General features: G+C 42.4%; 1 protein-coding gene across 18 annotated transcripts in view; it reads left to right on the top strand.

Annotated features, from left to right (window-relative positions):
- rims1a (regulating synaptic membrane exocytosis 1a) overlaps positions 1–19,102 on the top strand; it is an 86,270-nt gene that overhangs the window by 53,577 nt on the left and 13,591 nt on the right. For 3 of the 18 annotated variants that reach the window (XM_068567345.1, XM_068567347.1, XM_068567348.1), the window contains exons 8-22: positions 479–592; positions 770–869; positions 1,685–1,808; positions 4,075–4,092; positions 5,524–5,570; positions 6,689–6,804; positions 6,900–7,030; positions 8,665–8,836; positions 9,817–9,964; positions 10,251–10,307; positions 12,725–12,890; positions 13,439–13,543; positions 14,090–14,149; positions 15,542–15,619; positions 17,364–17,453. In XM_068567345.1, the coding sequence (XP_068423446.1) occupies positions 479–592; positions 770–869; positions 1,685–1,808; positions 4,075–4,092; positions 5,524–5,570; positions 6,689–6,804; positions 6,900–7,030; positions 8,665–8,836; positions 9,817–9,964; positions 10,251–10,307; positions 12,725–12,890; positions 13,439–13,543; positions 14,090–14,149; positions 15,542–15,619; positions 17,364–17,453 (1,526 nt within the window). Of the gene's footprint in view, positions 1–478; positions 593–769; positions 870–1,684; positions 1,809–4,074; positions 4,093–5,523; positions 5,571–6,688; positions 6,805–6,899; positions 7,031–8,664; positions 8,837–9,816; positions 9,965–10,250; positions 10,308–12,724; positions 12,891–13,438; positions 13,544–14,089; positions 14,150–15,541; positions 15,620–16,910; positions 17,031–17,363; positions 17,454–18,751; positions 18,836–19,102 lie in introns of all 18 variants that reach the window. The other 15 variants (XM_068567349.1, XM_068567350.1, XM_068567351.1 and 12 more) reach the window with 9 other exon arrangements.

The following is a 19,102-nucleotide window of genomic DNA, read 5'->3' on the forward strand; positions in this document are numbered from 1 at the left end:
TGGTGGAATCCATTAATGTAACAAGTAAGTTTTCTCAGACCAGGTGTTCACTCCAGCAAATGTAAAGGCTTTCATGAACTCAATGCCAAAGAACTGCTGTGTTATACCAGATGGTTATAGCGAGTGGCAAACTTGTGCTAATGTATTTCTCGGAAAAGCTGCCAACTGTTGCAAAATCCATCAAACGCTGTCTCTTTAAGAAACCGGACATGCATTACGTTATTAATGAAATGGAAATGCAATGCACCTTTGATCCATCCGCCTATCAAACAACTATTTTAAAGGGACACTTTTACATCCTGATCGATGTCAAAGTGTCCCTTAAACACATTTTAGACAGGAAGCGCAGCTTTCGACTTCGTGAGGCTTCCAGCAGCCGAACCCGGTTCAGAATACACAGAATGTCACGACATTTAAACCGTTGTATTTTTCATCGCCTATACGTTTGGGTGAATGTCTGTTGTCTCCCCCGTCGCAGCACCCTGTCACCTGGCAGCCATCCAAGGAGGGAGACCATCTACTAGGACGAATCACCCTCAGCAAGAGGAGCGCCACCATGCCAAAAGAAGCCGGAGCACTGCTGGGGTTAAAGGTCAGAGCGGGCAGCAAACCTATTATTATTTTAATGTCACGCATGACGGATCTGTGACAAAAATCTCTCTCTCTCTCTCTCTCTCTCTCTCTCTCTCTCTCTCTCTCTCTCTCTCTCTCTCTCTCTCTCTCTGTCTCTCTCTCTCTCTCTTTCTCTCTCTCTCTCCCCCTTCTCTAGGTGGTTGGAGGCAGAATAACAGAGACAGGGAGATTAGGTGCCTTCATCACTAAAGTCAAGAAGGGAAGCCTGGCTGACGTGGTGGGACATCTCAGAGCAGGTAGTCTAAACCGACACTCGTGTTACACAATCGGCACGCGAAGACGGAAAAAAAAGACAAACACGGGGCCTTTAAAAAGCATCGCGACGCCTTACAATCAGTTTGAGATTTGTGCAGTGCAATATCTATGATATACTTGAAATGCAATGTATTACATTAAGCAGGGCGGTTTTGCGTTGTGTTTTTTTTGTAGCTTTGTGGTTTCATATCATTAATTAGCATCATTGGTTAAGACGGTCAATAATCAATATGTGTAATAGTCAACATATCTCGTGTAAAGGGACAAATGAGACATTTATTACAAGTATTGTGTGTATTAAATTCTGATATTATTCCTTTGTGCACTGCTCTATTGTCGTCCAGTCACTATTAAAACAAATCAATGAGCCACACTGTTGCACTTAGTGACATATTACTTCATTACTAATGTATGAACGCACGGTTTATTGTGACTCCAGCCCACATACGCCGGCCGGCCGGCCATGATGCTCTGAATACTGACTGACAGTCAAATGTGCATCACGCCGCGGCTTAAAATAAGTCCCCACTTCCCTTGTGTTTGAGTGACATTTGCATGAAAACTACAGTGCTGTTTTAGGAAACAACACTTAACGAAACAAAACCTGTAAAAAAAACAAAAAACGTTTGTGACCTGTTTACTTATCTTTACTTGGCATAAATGAGCTTTAAGGAAAAAAAAATAACTTTGATCTTTTCATTGGATTTGGTGCCAAAAACTAAAAATATATATGCAATGAAGATGAAAGGTCCCGAAATTCGTTGGAAAACGTTTCCCACACATTTCCCGATTCCAGGGGACGAAGTTCTGCAGTGGAACGGGAAGCTGTTACCGGGGGCGACCATGAAGGAAGTTTACAACATCATCCTGGAATCTCAAGCCGACCCTCAAGTGGAGCTGGTGGTATCCAGGCCTATTGGGTGAGTCCAGGAATAAAAACACACCCTAATGCTGTGCCCACACCAAAAGCGTCGTGACTTAGATTGCATACAGAGTCAATGCACAGACGTGAATGGTTGCGAACAACGCGAACGACTTCAACTCGGGACGCTGAGTCGGGAAAGCCGATCAGCGTTGAGGTGCCCCGCCCGTCATCGTCGCCGTCCTGATTCAAACTGCTGATTCAAGCGCTGGAAGCGGCCGTCATTCAGACGCGGTTCCTGGAGGAGTCGGAGCTGCGTGCGACTGCTACGGATAATCTTATGCATCCAGACACGAGGGCGTTTGATGTTCCGACGTTTGTGCGACTTCCTCAAGAAGTATAAAGCAGAACGAGTGGTTATTTCAATGGTGGGTGGCGGAAATAGTAAATGTTTTTACGGAGAAAAGCCGCGCCCCCTTTCTGCCGCGGAAAAAAGCGAATGATGCGAATTAACCATATAAAGCGAGTAAACTCAGTTGAAAATTCGCAACGCTTTTGGTGTGAACGTACGTTACATACACTCCAGTGTCGAATTCTGATGTTTGTGAAAATTTAAAAAAAAAAAGATTTGTCTAAATGTCGCAGCAGGCAGTGTTTACTGAGAGTGACTCAGAGTTGGCCGACCTCAGATGAGGCGGGACACGGGGACGTTTATTTGTATTCTGACTGTGTGACTGCATTCAAAATTACCCCCCGCGCCCCCCCACACTGCACCCCTCTCCCAAAAGAAAAAAGCCCGCCATTACCCTCAACTCACGCTGCCAAGTTTTATAACAGAAGCGTCTCTGTTTTGTTTTTTCTTGCGCTTTAGAAAAGCAGTTGTGTTCATTTCTGGGAGGATATGAGAGAAATGGTCAGTGAGCGGCTGTCAGACGTTAATATTAACGACTAAACGTGCGCGTCAGATATTTTTCCGTCAGCTGACGCTTTGTAAAAACTCAACCAAGCCGGTCGTACTAATATTTGGGAGTGCAAAAGTTTTCCTGCAGTTTGAAAAGGGGCTGATTGAAAAGAATGCATCATGATGTTCATTATGTATGTAAGACACATAATGGTTCATATGTTCTCTCTAAAAAGACCAATCCACAAAGTAAAACTCCTAATTTAGTTTCTGTTGGTCGGTCGGTGTTTACGGGCTTATTCAAATATAATTGTATTTAACAGAATGACGGAGTATGAGGTGGAGTATGCAGAATTATGGTAACGAATATTTGTGCATCAACAGCTGTTTGTGACTAAAATCATGAATTTATTTTGTGCTAATGATTTATCTCTGAATATCATTTCTTTAAATGTCACAAATACTCAATATATATATGTTTTGCTATTGATGATAAATTGTTAAAAATGTCCTTCAGGTTTCTTTTCCAGTAAACTATTGTAGGATTGTTTGTGTGAAGCTCTGAGAATGAACGTTCTTCAACAAATGATACATTCAGGGTGTTATGATGCACGAGGCACTTTGGAAAGTTTATTTAAATTAAATCATAGCCACAGATGTTTTGATAAGGGCTTGTTTTTACACTATAATACTAAGACACATTCAACTTTACCTTTGGAATATTTATATATAGTTAGCGCTTTATTTTACAGGTCGGTATCCAAATACTATTCTTATGATATCTTTGGGAAGTTCCACTGAATAAACTAAGTAATTTGGTACTATTCATTTGGTAATTAATTAATTTCGTCCTTCACCCGAACTCATTTTTTATCAATACTTTATTCTCTATTTCTCTATTTGCAATTAGTAACAAGTGACATCCTCCAGAAGGCCTCCAGTGAAATATTATAAACCAATATGGACATTATGGACCCGTAAAATAAAGCGCGACCATAATATCTCAACATGCATATCTGAAAAAAGAATGTCTCATCGAATATGACAAAGTCTACATTTCCATACAGCCCTCTGAATAATCTGTAATGTGTCGATCACCTGATCCAACACAGAGTCCCTCTGATTTCTAGGTTTGCTGGAAAACTTACCAGGATAATCTTCTCAGATAATTGGTGTTATTACTCAGGATACTTCCATTAACTCATGTAGAACAATGAGTAACCAATGTGCAAGTTGAGTTTCAGGACTTTTGCTTTACTGTTGTTGTGCGTAAGATGACCCTGTTGTAACGGGTTCATATTTCACAGTAAAAGTACTCACTGTTTCCTAAAGCTCCTGCAGCCTTTCTTACCCTTTAACCCAATGTACTCTTTGATGGGGAAAATAGTTGAATGTATTAATTTCTCTCCAAACACTCGCGAAGGGTTTATAGAAAATATCAGTAAGTAATCTGCCCATTTTATCAGGACCCCTTAATCCTCTCACGCTTCTGGAAATCTTTTTTCTTTTGCTTGTGCCATTTTGCCTCCCTAAATGAACTGAACTGAATCCTGGTTAGTTGCGTGGCCAAATTATATAAATATTGGCTTTTGTGAGATCTGCTGCAGTTTGTCGTCTGTAATTGAATTGAATCCAAAGTTCACCTGAAGGGATGCAAAATGGCCAATGGGAAATGTCCATCAATGTAGCATTGCTTTTGCAAGCTTTTTAAACTGTTTGTGCAGCGTCTGGAATTCCTCTTTTTGCATTCCTGGTTAAGTCTTAGGATCCCAAAGTGAAATCCAGCCCTTATAGTGTCAAATAAGAAATGCTTATTTCTTTTTTTTACTCTTAATCCCCTGGTTTGAAAGTATGGGATTCATAAAGCAAGGAATATTTTCATTTTATTTCATTTACATGTTTTCAATTTTTTTTTTGTTGGAATGGGCCCCAAGGCAACCTAGTGTCCATGAAACACTTATCAGTGTAATATTTGTACTTGAAATCAAAAGTTGAAATTTAAAACAACTTGAAAAAGTTCAAAAATTGTTTGGGGAATATTCTTATTTGCTTTCTTTCCCAGGGTGAAATGAGAAGATGGAGATCTTATGTTTGCATGTTAGCTGTGAAGCTAGGAGGCCGTTCACCTTTCAGTCTTAATGCTAAGCTAGGTTAGCCACGCCCCCATTCTGGCTTTGAATTGAATACACAGACATGAGACTGATATCCATCTTCTCATCTAACGCTCAGAAAAATAGCGATTAAGTGTAAATGTCACTATTCATTTTAGGAAAATATTGTAGAATAAAAAGGCATCTTAACATAATGTCTTTTCATGTCCTACAAACAAACACTGACAAAACCTTCTGCAAATATTGCTGCCGAGGCAAAAAGAAATCTAATAATGAACTTGAATTAAAAAAAAGAAGAAAATTACACTGATAAGTGTTAAACAAAGACCATGCTTTCTATATATTACATGAGCTGGTGCAATGGATTCTAGTGTGTCCCATGGGATTCTTTATTGTAGTGGTGGTGGTGGTGGATAAGAAAAGATGGAGGTGTGGACAGAATTGAGCAACCGGTTCCCTTCCATCACTATTTCAGATCATCATTGGCCCGACAGCCTGTCTGAATGTGAAACACTGCAGTCATGAGAAGAACTTGGCTCTACTCACATCTGCCTTCTGCTTTTCCATGGTTTTCTTTTTTTAACCACACAATATTTGAATCTCCAAATAACTTTGAATCGCAGTGCTACTTTCTTCCACTTAACTACTACTACATCTTTATGCATGTATGCCTGTGCATCAAGAACACTACTAACTTTGTTTGATCCAGCTCGATGCTAATACGAGAGTGGCTGACGCTGCCTTTTCTGCTTCTTTTCCAGTGATATCCCAAGAATCCCAGACACGTCCCACCCTCCATTAGAATCTAGTAGGTATCTCCTGTGGGATGCTGCAACATCTCTATATTTCTATGTCTGCCTGTGTCTCTGACTGGCTGATTTTATGTCTTGTACAAGACTGTTTCTTTCTATTTTTGTTGTTTTAGAATAATTTGATGCATAAACTACTTTGAAATGAAGTAGAGGTGGTTTTGATTTGATGTATTGCAGGTGATGATACATTCATTTCAAATTGAATTGAAACATGTGATCAACAAAAATGTTTGTGTTCTATTGGAGGTGGAGGTGATTAGCCTAGCTTAGCATCTGTGCATTTAAAAAATATGTTCATAAATTTTCAAACAGAAATATAAAACCACTTGAAATAATGTATACTAAATCCTTAATGACATTTCTGTTTACTTTCTGATGTATGCAAGATGCAATGGGTTAATTAGTGGACTTAAGAGATGCTAGTAGGTGTAGCATGTTAACTTTGGAGGCAGTCTAGTTGCAGTATGAATGCTAAGGTAGGCTAATCATCTCTCGGCTCTCGCTTCATATGTAATTTGCATACATAAGAGTGGTATCAATCATCACATCTCACTCTCAGAATGAAAGTAAAATGATTTCATACATGACATTCATTTAATAAAGTATGGTCCATTTGGAGTCAAATAGACAATAAAGCAGGTTATGATTCAAGGTGGGCTTACTGTGATTGACGGGTCGCTACCAGAGACGTATACGGCGTCTCTACGCAGCTCCTTCGCTTTCTAAATATGGTCACTTGAGTTCATTGGTTGTAAAAAAAAAGGAAAGTGTGTAGGAACCCTGCCAAAGTTAGGAGATGGATTTGCACATTTGTCAGTAGTTGGTTAAGAGTAGATGATAAGACGTCCGAGGCCTCAATACTTCTAAACAGAAGACTCAAAGTAGGACAGAAGCCTGGTAATTTGTCATCCTGACAGGCTCGCTGTGGTCCTTTTATGTCTCCAAAGAAAGGAATGGCTGTTAGGTATTACGTAGATATGAACACACTGACCACACTATTTTCTGTATTTTCCTCTTGTCTCAACTTTACTTTTTTTGGGGTCAGAAATAGAGATGAATATTCTCTTTTTTGAATCTCAAACATATTTTCCCCCATCCCCTTATGTATTTGTAGCAGGTTCCAGTTCTTTTGAATCCCAGAAGATGGAGAGACCATCCTTAAATGTCCTGTCTCCCTCCAGTCCTGGGATGCTCCAAGATGCTCCTCAGTTAATGCCAGGGCAGCTCTCAGTGAGTGTGTGCATCATGAGTGTGTTTGGCCACGTTGATGCGTTCAAACGAAGTCCAGGGATCTGAATTTGTTTCTTTGTGTTTCCCAACCCCAGGTGAAGCTCTGGTATGACAAAGCGGGTCATCAGCTTATAGTCAACGTGCTGCAGACCTCAGAGCTTCCTCTTCGGCCTGACGGGCGGCCAAGGAGCCCCTACGTCAAAATGTACTTCCTCCCTGACCGCAGGTATGCCGCCCCTTCAAAGAGAGTCCAACTGATGAAAGGCAGTCGAGGTGGTGCGTTAAGACGATGCAGAACAACACAAGAACCATCACATCTCCAGTCCACGTAGTGTAGAAACTACACAAATGCATCTATGACATTACCGACAACGTGGTGTTCAGTCCTCTGAACCAAAAAAAGCCGCCGGCGGGATTGAAATGTTTTTTTCAAAGAGCAAGAGTCACGTCACAAAAATTAAATGAAACTTCGACTGAATATCAAGCTGCTGAATGCAGAGAGGAGAGGTTGAAAAAATGGAAATAGTTTAATGTATATGACACGTAGAGCCTCCGTTTCTAACAAGATTTGAAACACTTGTGGCAACTTAGAAAACACGTATCCATAGATTCCATGGTTTTCCAATTTTTGGAAAAGAAATTTCCAAAGAAATTAAACTTTTAATGATTCATGGCATCATATCTGTGTTATACTGCACTCAAGAATGCCCTTTACTTTGAGCCATAATTGCTCTATTTCCATAGAGGTGAAGGACTTTTATATATTGCAGTGAAAATCAAGGCCACAGAGAAAAAAGCACCTCAAACCTGACTTTTGGGTTCAGAGGGTGAATGAAGCCTAGATTTAAAGCTCGCTTCCGTATTTCTCAGTTCATTGGAGCCCTAAAATTCAAATTTGTGCAAACGAGAAGAAGGCAAGTTGGGACCAGTAATCAGCGACCACGGTTGACTGTGTTCGATCGAATGAATAGATCAAATGGTTTGAAGTTTGGGTTGTATGAGCTGCTTCCACGTATCACCGCGAGGAGATGGAGTCTGAAGCAACAGCAAAGTAATGCACGGCTGTGGACGCCCAACAAAGATCAGCGTCAGTTTTAGTATTCTCACCGCTTTCCGTTGCCGTCAGACCGTTCCGCCCTCGTCGAAGTCAACGGGTCTCTTTTACCTGGGAGGACTCGGGAGAAGCTGGTCGGCCTCTGCATGCATTTTTTGTGTTATTGTGCGACTTTGATGAACCCTCGAGGCAGCGGTAGAACCAGCAACTCCAGTGTTGATGCGATGTGACGTATCTGTTCTTGCCAAAAGGATTCTTGTGGCTTCTAAGAAAGCATAAGTGGATATAACAACTTCAGTTCCAAATATAGCTTACACTTAAACTGATATTGATTTTTTTTTGGCGTCTAAAATCCATTTTGCAGCTGCCCGTCGTGCACAGCAGTACATTACTTTATTCCATGGCTGGTTCTTCAAACTGGGGACGGCTCAACCGCCGTCCTCTAATGTACCCCATGCAACCCTATGTAAAAATGTTTAAATACCCTTTTAGGTTACAGTAGATAATACGGTTACTTTGCAAACTTGCTAATAAAATACAATTTCCTTCAAAAGAAGTGCCCAACATGTGTAAAACTTTGATTGACGGAGGATAATTTACCTTCTGACTTCAGTGTGAACCAGCATCTCGTCTCCATCAATATCCCTAAATATCAGTCGATGCATTCCAGCAGATACAAGTGGAGTAGATTTGGCTGAAGCAGGCGTGAGCAGGCCTGTGTTGTGCGTCTCGCAGGACAAACAGTGGATGTGAGTCCGCTGAAAGTGGAACTCGGTTGGCTTGAGTGTCTGTATTTCTTAACGCAGTGACAAGAGCAAACGGAGGACGAAAACAATGAAGAGGACCTGTGAGCCCAAGTGGAACCAGACGTTCGTCTACCCTCACGTCCATCGCAGGGATTTCCGCAACCACATGCTGGAGCTCACGATATGGGATCAACCCAGGTCACCGGACGAGGACAGCTCCTTCATGGGAGAGGTACCACACACACGCACACATACACACACACGCTGTGTGTGTGTTTTTATCCTTGTTTTTTGTCCTGTCAGTAGGCCTACCTTTCCTTTTATGTTTCACAAACCACATTTAAATTCCTTCTGCAAGAACAATACCGTTGTCGTGAATTTTTCAGTGTATTTGTGCCAAATAGTTTCATTCACAAAGTTGACATTCACATTTCTAAATCAACATGCAACTATTTTTTATTTTGCATGTTTATTTATTCGTTGTCATAATCAGTTTTAACCCGGTGTTAGTCCAAAAGTTAAAAAAAACAAAACGTATATTCTGCTTCAATCCATGGGCATGAAGCCCTTAAAAAAAGTTCACTTTCGGTCCCAAAACAGTTTGTTCTCCAGCTGGACCGCACAGAGGGATGAATGCACATGTTTTAATGGGGTAACATACACTACATAGTATGTACAACCACAAAAAAAAAACTTTATTTCTTTTTTTAAGAGTGATTGAAAGTTCAACAAATAGAAGCTTCAAATGTATAAATACATTTTTTTCAATATTTGGTAAAACCCGATAACAGGGATGCAACTAAAGAAAAAAAGTGCAGGGATTTAACTAAATTACTTCTGACTCTGGATCCTCGATGGATGATTTGAATCGTTTGCACGCACGGCGGTCGCCTTTAATTCCAGTTGGAACACGGAGCTGTTGAGCATCAAACAAGCTCCGGTACAAAATATTGGACCAACATTTATCACTTGCACAGAAAAATGACTCCAAATGAAGGACCAGGTTGCGCTACGTCTGCTAACATATTTGCCTTTTTGTTCCCCCAAAAAATAATGAATGCAGCTTTAAACACGGGCGTGTAAAACATGCAACGCATCACTTGCACTAAAATGCCAGCCAGCAGATATTATATTATATATTTTCTGCTGTCCGTGCCTTATTCATTGGCGGTCAAAAACTTTTTATCACTATGTGGATTCTGACTTGAGCAGATCCTGATCGAGCTGGAGACGGCCTTGCTGGACGACAAGCCCCACTGGTACCCCCTCCAGACCCACGACGTCTCCTCCATCCCGCTGCCCCGGCCCTCCCCGTTCCTGCCCCGCCGACACACAGACGCTCCCGGCAAGAAGCTGCAGCGTAAGTCTCAGTCTGCGAACGCCTCTATCCTATGTATTTATGCAAAACCCTTTATTTGTGTGTGTGTGTGTACGTGTGCGTGCATGCTTCACTGTTTAAGAAAGAGAGAGAGGAGTGTGCCTGGTTTACTAACTGTAAGCAAAGTATTTCAATGTAAATGTCTGTTTTTCCTAACCTTCCCTTTAACACTGCTCTCGTGCCTGGATACATGCATGCGTATATGTGTGTGTGGCGTGTATACATATCTGTGTGTGTGTGTGTGTGTGTGTGTGTCTATGACGTTTAGGTTCTCAGCGTGTAACAGAACCTGAATTTGATGAAGGTACAGCAGTATTTTCTAAAGGTGGGTGGGGATTGTTTCCCAGTATTGCCGTCAGTGTTTTCTGCAAACTGCACTTTTATTTGTGGCGTTTGTTTATGAGCCGTTGCTTGGCGAGCTACAGGTGTCGGCATTCTTTTTCATTTTTGTATGGCATACGTTTTGTGCCAAAATCTTGTCACAAAATGTAACTCATAAAGGACCTTTTGCTTGTAAGCAAATGTTTCACCACCTGACAGAAACTAAAGAAAAGATAAGATCAAATGAGTGACATTGCGTTGAAATGAACGGGGGAAAAATGGTTATTAATGACGACTCACAGTGACTGAGTGTAAACTGACACTTGAGTCCTTATGTGACATTAAATTGTTGTATTGAACCTTGGACTGATGCTGCTGTTATTTTAAACGATGGTCAGCAAATGACTTGAAATAGAATCGAAAATCCAAAAATCGAAGTAGATGCAACGATATGACAGAGCACAAATACATCATGTGTATGGAAACACTATGATGTCATAGACTACATGTTGCCGTGGGGACAAACCATCCAGGCTTCATGCACCACTCAGGCATGGTGGGAAAACCAGTCTCCTTCTAAAATATTAAATATGATTTCCTTTTATTTGTTCATGTCCGCCTATTGTTTGTGTGTGTTTAGGGTAAAACTGTAAATGTCTGCGTCTGAGTGTTTGTCTGTGTGGTCGGGTTGGACTGGTGTACAGATTTGTTCATGTGAGCTATTAAAAGAATCAGGTTGATATTATTACTATTATTACCAAACTACTATAATGTGGTGTGAATACCTGTATATTTAATCAAATTCTATATAAAAGTGAAAAATATAATCACCGTGGATTTCATAGTTATGTTATCTGGTGGCTGTTTCAGACACTTCGTACCTTTACAGTAAATGTATGGTGTAAATACGGAATACTTCAGTGTTGTAGTACTGAGGACACGGGCAGCAGCAAAATGTATTTTTTGTGATCATATCAGTTTAATTGGATTCTATATATAGAATATTTTTACCGCTTCTCTTTCAGTCCTGATGGTGAACTGTTGTCGTTATATCCAAAACCACCAGAAACAGACATTTCACCTCACACAGTTTGGGAGTTGCTGGTCCACAGCTGCCTGAATCGATTCGATAAATCTTTTGCTATTGTGTCATTTTTGGGAATCAAAAGGAACCTTTCAAAACACCCCAAAGACAATCACACAAATAAAATAATCTATCGAGGAAGCGGTGGAGGCATAAACATCTTGTGGCGTTGATTATCACCAGAAAGGGCCGCCTGACGGCATGTAAAGTGATGACAATACTGTAAATAGAGCATAAACTTATAGCATACAGTGTTCTTGAGATAGGATTGTGCGTTTGTGTACGCATGCCAGTGACTGGACCAATAAGCGAGGAGCCACCGGCAGCCAGGCCGACTGTTCGTTAAATGCTAAACCGGTTAGCGTAGATGCTACGATAGCATCGTTTCTATTAAAACTGGAGAGTATTCACACCATCACTTGCAGAGAGAACTGCAGTTCCCAATGACGGCTTCTCAGATGGTTCTGTGTGAGCGTCCGCCGGGCGGGTCAGGGTGTGTGTGTTCAGATGTCTTGAATACATTTTGCTGCTCCAACAAATCCAAATTCTCCCTTTTAAAACTGGTCAAATTCACTGATGTTGAGTATCAGCTCATCGTGTTCACTCGCGTTGTCAGTCCAACCCCACTACGGGTCTGTGTGTCTAGTTCATGAGCGCCTAAGTTTAGAAAGCGAGACAGAAGGGATGGAGATAATACACCCCTTCCACCAACTTTTTTCTTTTAATCCCCATGCATGGCAGGGATAAATGAAAAACCTTGGGAGCACTTAAAGCCGAGCGACCGGCCCGCTGTGAGCGGTGAGGTGCTGCTCTTACTGGAGAACGAAACCAGCGGCCATGGGACCGCGAACAAAGCCTGACGCAGTCCCACAGATCCCTGATCCCTGATCAGTCTCTTTGTTTGTATTTTTATCCTCAGATGTAGTTCCGCTGCACCACCAAAGAAAGAGAACGGCTTTTAAACTATTCTTTTTATGTCACTACATTTAAAAAATACACTGCTGCTCTATTATTAGGCTGGTCTTTAAATAGTCTGTATCCTTGAGACAGACTTTCCTGCTGCACATGAATATATCCATATTAGTATGTGCCCACAAAAAGATGTTCTATGTTTTTGGCCGCGTGGATAATAATAATGTATATTCTGCAGTTTTGTGAATGCTATGTATAGCTGCAGAGGTGGTTGTAGACTGTGGATCAGGGATGTTTCCACCACAAACTACTGAATAGTTCCCTCTATTTATGACGTAGTTACTCTCCTTCATGATTACATTTTTTCTTCTGAGTGTGTATTTATATATATGTGTTTGCGTGTGTACCGCCATTTCCCCACCCAGCAGCTGATGGGCGTGGCAGGGAGAGGCAGCGGGAGTCCACGTCCACCCTGGAGGTGCCGGACCAGCAGAGGACGCCCGCCCACCACATACGCTCCCGCTCGGTCTCGCCGCACCGCGAGGACCAAGGGCGCACGCGCTCCCGGCCGCCCAACGTTCCCGCCCAGAGGTGAAGGAGCAACATGCCGAAGTTTAAACGTTTTGTCCTCTTTTAGAAACTTTATGATATTGATTCCGTTGGAGGAAAAACAGGGCAGGGGGTATTTAAAGAGACACTCGCCCCAAATCGCTAAAGCTGTTTGTCCGTCCGTCAAAAGTTTGTTAATATACCCTTCATTGCCACATCGCTCCAAATGGGCATATTTAAGCCAAATATAGTACGTATTTTACTCAATTTAGGCGGTTGGCATGGCCGGAAGTCTAACAATGCACAATGAAAGACCAATATCCGCCTGGTGGGAAGATATTGAGACATGTGTAAGAGGTGAAAGCAACATGGTGGAGGGAGAGAGGGCGAGTGAGGGAGTTTGTTGGAAGCCAGCAAACTGAGTCCATCCACTAATGAAATGTCTGTCTGATGCAGAACTCACTGTGCTGCCAGCTCTGCTTTTACTGGCCCGAGCGAAACCAGCCCCGCCAAGAGTCTGCTGCAATACCGCCTGACCGCTAACCTGACATGAACCTTCCTTCCTTCCTTCCTTCCTTCCTTCCTTTCAGGAGTTTGGATGACGAGCTTCCTCACACGCGCCGCTCCCGCTCTCCGACCCGCCACTACGACAGCGCCAGGGGGCGCCATCAGGAGGAGGAGTACCTGGATGACAGGTGAGAGCCCCGGCTACTGATTAGACCGTACATGTCATCAGAGTTGCTTTGTTGGCTATTTTTTCGTGCGGAATGAGATAGTTTGAGAGTTTTGTTCAAAACTGTGTGTCAGCTTTGTTCTGTTTCGACATGTAAGTGTAAACGAGGTCACACGATTTTCAAAAATGTCACTTTTTCGTTCACCGGTATCCTTAAAAAAAAAAAAAAGAAAGTTTCCTGATTTTGTTTTCCCGCCCTTTTTTTGCGCAGGATTTCTCTTTTTCCTCCTCCTGTATTCTAAGTTGTCCGGGGACCACGTTTGATTCTCTCCGCTGATTTTTTTTATAGCAAAAAGTGACTTCAGAGTGTTTTTGACTAAACGGCGTTGGTCGCAAAAATCTGTGGCGTTTTTCTGAGCGTCGTGTGCGTGTCGTGTGTTTGGCGATCAGCCACAGCTCCTCTTTCCTATTCACCTTCTTCTCCTTCTGCTCTTCTGTTGTTGTTGTTTTTGTTGTTTTAACTGTTGTTGATTTCCTTATATGTCATCCATCCCCATGATAACCACAGTGAGGTCATCATGATCCACCAGTCAATGCGAGGCAAAAGTGCTGAGTGCCTCCACACCAGGTAAACCCGGACATTCACGACACGTTCTTTACATTTTGGGATCAGTTGTAGTTGTATGTGCTTCGTGCTTTTTTGCCAGATTTTGTCTCTGTATGCAAATAAAAAGAGACTTATAGTAAAAAAAAAATACCTCCATAATGTTCTTTCTAATGTAAGTCATTAAAAAAACAGACATACAAAATTGTTAACTGGACATTTAAGGCCGCCATCTACAGTTTTGTTATGGTCAACAATTCTCATATAGAAAAAAATTCAATTCATTTTCCATCTCTCTGTATTCTTCCACTTCCCTTCTCTGTGGCTCTCTGCCCCAACTCTATTTGTTTCAACTGATAACGTCAATCTCTAAAAACTAGTCAGGAAATATAGTTTGAGAATAAATAAATAAATAAAAGGCAGACAACTTACAGCTGGGCATTGTAGTTTTCCACAAACACCGATCCAAACAGGAGGGAAAAAGTGTGTTTGTCGCGGGACTATTTTCAGCTGCGGATTAATACACATTTGGCACTTTGGTTGAGCATTTGTGTCGGTTTTGGTCTGTTCATGTGGCTTGTTGACAGCAAGACAAACATAGACTATGATCACTGACGTGACTTGGCGATGACTTCCCTCATCATTTTAGGAAACATGGACAGCCAGGAAAGTAGCATGTGTTGGAATAAGCATGCATTATTTTATTTTTTTTCTTCAATAATGTAATGGGAGGAAGAAATTAAAATATGGAGGGAAAGGGAGCGCAAAGCGCTGGCTGTTCAGTTGTACTGCTGCCTCAGATCCACAAGAGGGCACTACAGGACCATGCTTGCATTATTCCCACTGTGTCTCATTCTCAGCACGCTGCTTTCCTATAAGCCTGCCTCCCGGCAGGTCTTATTAAAACAAATACAGTTGGAGACGTTGAGATTTTTTACTGTCATTCAACATGAGCTCGTTACCCTCCACGTGGGTCTTAGATTGCGTTGGAGCCGGCCACACTGCGCTGCTGTGTTCCAGGCCGAGGTGTTTGAGGGAGGAGGGTTATGAAGCGTCAGTAGAGATGAGAGCCGGCTTCTGCTTGTGTGCTGTAGTTGGCCTTGCTTACACTGCAAAAAAAAGAAACCTACGAGCTTAGCCAGTGATTTTACGAGCAAGGCGCTGTTTAGACACAACGTCACTGGCAGTCCTGAACCACATAAATGTTTTGATATGAAAAGAAAAACTGAATACATCAGCTGATGAGCGCAATACATCATCAAATAAGCTTAATTACGGACGACATATTCAATAAAATCACTGGATAAGTTGGCACCTTTTTAGACCTATAAAACTTTTCTCTCCTTTTTTTTCCTCCTCTGTCATCCATTCCTCCCATTTTCCTACTTCCATCTGCTGCATGCATGCTAACATCAGGAGGTCGACTAGGCACAATAACACACTGCCCCCTAAGATGCCCCTTTTGTTCAACGGCACCCACAAACATACCCACAGGTAAGTCCCCAGGTCAGGGTTCAGTACGCTTCAAACAAACATGTCTTACACGACAGGAAAAAATACATCACAAATACTTCATTCCTAGTTGAGATTTTGGGCGATTAAGTCTCGTAGACGAGTGGACGACATTCAACATACACGTTTATCTTGCCTGTTTGCATCCGTAGATTTATTTTATAGTCACCAAAAGTTAATATTAGATCATGCCAATTTATTTGCATAGCATTTGCATATTCAAACATACATTTTCAGAATTGTTTTATTTTAAAAGCAACTGTCTTAATGCAAATAATCAATTTTGAAAGTATCACGGCACTAAAATATGTTTGTTTTTTTTAACCTATAGATCGAAAATAGAAACTATAAATTATCTAAATTATCCTGGATCATGTAACGAACCTTAATTATTTTTTATATTTATTTTAAACCTAATATTTCTATGAAACCGTGTTTAATGTTACTACAATACCCATGTGCCCTGGCAGTCACTCCTATGGGAAATGTTCAATTAGTGACAAATCAGAGCTGTCGTTGGATTTGTGAACAAACACGATGAATTCCTCTAAAACTGACAAGAAGCTCGGAAACAGATTTACAAGTAATCAAAGAACCATATATCTCCTAAAGCAGGGGCTCGTTTTCTCTACTCTTAATCAAACTCCAAGCTGAGAAAGTGTGACAACTACAAGTCGCCTTAAAACTGTCGATGGAGGAAAAATAAGTGACTTTCACGTCCAGGGCACGGGTTGTCAAACATTGGTCCTCCAGGAAAGTCGTGCATCATAGACACACCGCCTCTCCAATTCCCCTTTCCAAGAATAATGGGGTTTTGCTCCAAATAACACACACACAGGTATATAGTTATACCGGTTGTACAATAGTTTGGAAAATGCTTCAAACACTCCCCACATTCTCACCTCCGCACAGCAAGCCGATGTCCTGTTTCAGGAAGTAGAAAAGTGATCCCGTCCGAAAGGAAAACATTAATCGATGGGACTCGATGGGACAAGTCCTTTGTTTGAAGCATCCTGAGGCCTTCACGTATTTCGTGGTGCAAGTGTGATTTTTTTTTCTTCCTTTCTCAACCTGTTGAGAAGCACATAATCCTTTTTTTTTGTAGTAAATGTGAATCATCTCCGATATTAGAGCGCGGATCTCTGCTCTAATATGTGTGATTATCTTCTCCAGCAGCAGGAACTTCACAGATTGCTTTTCCGATCTGAGCTTCTTTTTTTTTTTTTTTGTTGCAAACGCATGCTGTTTTTGAAATTCATCATCCTGTGACTAGTTCCTCGCTGCCTGCATGCCGAAAGATAAGCTCTGTCGCGGGGTCGCGCGTGGTCGTGGCAACGCGCAGCGCCGTCACGACGCACCGCGTCGTCATGTTCACAGACGAGGTGACCGTTAGGTAAGACACACACACAGACCGAAGGGTTTCACACACAAGAGCGCGGAGAGCATTTCATCCTTTGCAGTCGGCAACACACAGGTTTTCCCTCCCCTCCCTCCCGCCCCTCTGACGCTCTGCATCCATACGCCAGCCAGCCATAGTCTAGTTCTCAGTCCAGCATTATGATTTTGGGAATCTAACCTGGACCTTCTTTTAAAACCTTTTTTTTTTTTTCTTCTGTTTGTCAATTGTTTTTTCTCTCTGTGTTTGTGTCTGTCCCCTCTTCCTCTTCCTCCTCCTCCTCTTCCTCCATCTCCATTGGATTGGCATGTTGTGCTGTGGTGCCTCTAGTGATCTGCAGCCTTCTCTGGACAGGGTTAGGAGCGCTAGCGCCAACTGTCTGACTCCAGACTATCACGCCCCCTCAGCAGAGACTGAAAGGTACCAGCCTCTGCCCCCTCCCCCTTTACCCCCCTCTCTCTCTCTCCTGTAGTGCTCCAGTAGTCTCTTACCCTCTACCTTTCCTGGTCTTTGTAGTTACTTCACCTCTGAATGGTCCTAGCAGAAGATTGTCATCACTCTGAGACCCCTTCGATGTACACCACTCTATATTTCTATTGTGTTTCGCCCTGCAGCTCCCATGTCTTTCCACAATCCTCAAGCTGTGTATGAAGGTGCAACGATTTAAAAAAAACTCATACATCCTGAGTCATATTTGCATTTGATCAAGTGCTCAACTCCAGCAACATTTGACCAAATTTCCCATCATTTATTCCTGTCACGAGACGCCTTCGTCGACCCGTCAAAGATTGGCAGAATCGGTGCACTTCTTCTTGTACACCTTGCTTAATCACTGCATCTAAAAATAATAAGGCCACCCTGCTTAGTGTCACACAGTCCCGACTCCAGTGGAGTCAACCCTTCAACCATTCATGTTATTCAATTTGCTAGCTTGATTTTTCTTTTTTTTATAATAGCTAATCCTGCTTGTTCCTGGGATTCCTGCTGCCCGGGCTGCTTTCTTGCTTCACCATACCCAGAATGTATTCAAATACCTTGAAGGATATGTATTGTGGGTCCCTGTAATGATTCATTCTGTCTACACTCTGCGTCGACTTGTCAAGCGATCACTACCTAGTGTGACGGCAGTGTAAAAGATTCCCTCCGTTCATCTTCATCCTGGAAGTCGCATGCAGGTTTTTTTTGTTGGCAACAAATCTAAAAGCAACTAGAAGGGGAGACCTCCGCCAAGGCAAAATGTGAAATATCTTTAGTGTATCCGCTCGAAAAAATGGAACAAACTCTTCCTGGGTTCATGCTTCAACTTTCCAGCAAGTCGAGCCAGGATTCCTTCAGTCATCCCGCTGTCAAACACACTGAAATGATGGCCTCCTTGGTGGAGGAAAGGAGTAGGGCTCTCAGAGGGCAGACCTCCGCCCAGGCCACGCACCATCTCATCACGTTCATGAACGAAGAACATCACTTGTTCCCTAATGCCCCGTAATTTGACTTGTACTCCCAAAATTGAATGAGTTCTCCCTTGACATGACCTCCTTGGCAGAGGTATACTTCATTTTTAAAACACGTTATTGTAGGTCAGGTGTTCCGTTGCCGCCCGGAGTGGCCAGGAAATACGTGCGCCTGTTAATACCCAGCAATGGATTGGCGTGGCTTTCTGATCTTGTAATGGTTTGTTAATTTGGTCATATTGGTGATATATTTTGTATGTGTACACATAGAAAATCTTTGTCCCATTCCCTGCCCCGGAGACGTCCGGCAAGCCCCAGGATTCTTATCCAACATGCGTCCCCTGAAGATGACAGGTACCCGTTTGTGGACCCCCCAGCCGCTTCCTCTTAGAGCTTGACTAATGCCTTCAAATCTGATGCCATTATTAACCAAACCCCGAAAATACAAAGTGAATTGTCCCCAATTCCCAAGTCTCCCCCCCCCCCCCCCCTCCTCTCCCCACATCCCTCCCTTCCTTAGCATTGTAAGGAACCGACAGAACGACTCTGGGTTCTTTGGGCCTTATCGGGTTCTGGCAGACGTCAAGCTCTACCGCATTTCTGCAGCTCGCTCTAATCTCT

The sequence above is a fragment of the Clinocottus analis genome, unplaced genomic scaffold, assembly GCF_023055335.1.
Source record: "Clinocottus analis isolate CAN_PGR_092001 unplaced genomic scaffold, fCliAna1.0.p SCAF_8, whole genome shotgun sequence".
NCBI lineage: Eukaryota > Metazoa > Chordata > Actinopteri > Perciformes > Cottidae > Clinocottus > Clinocottus analis.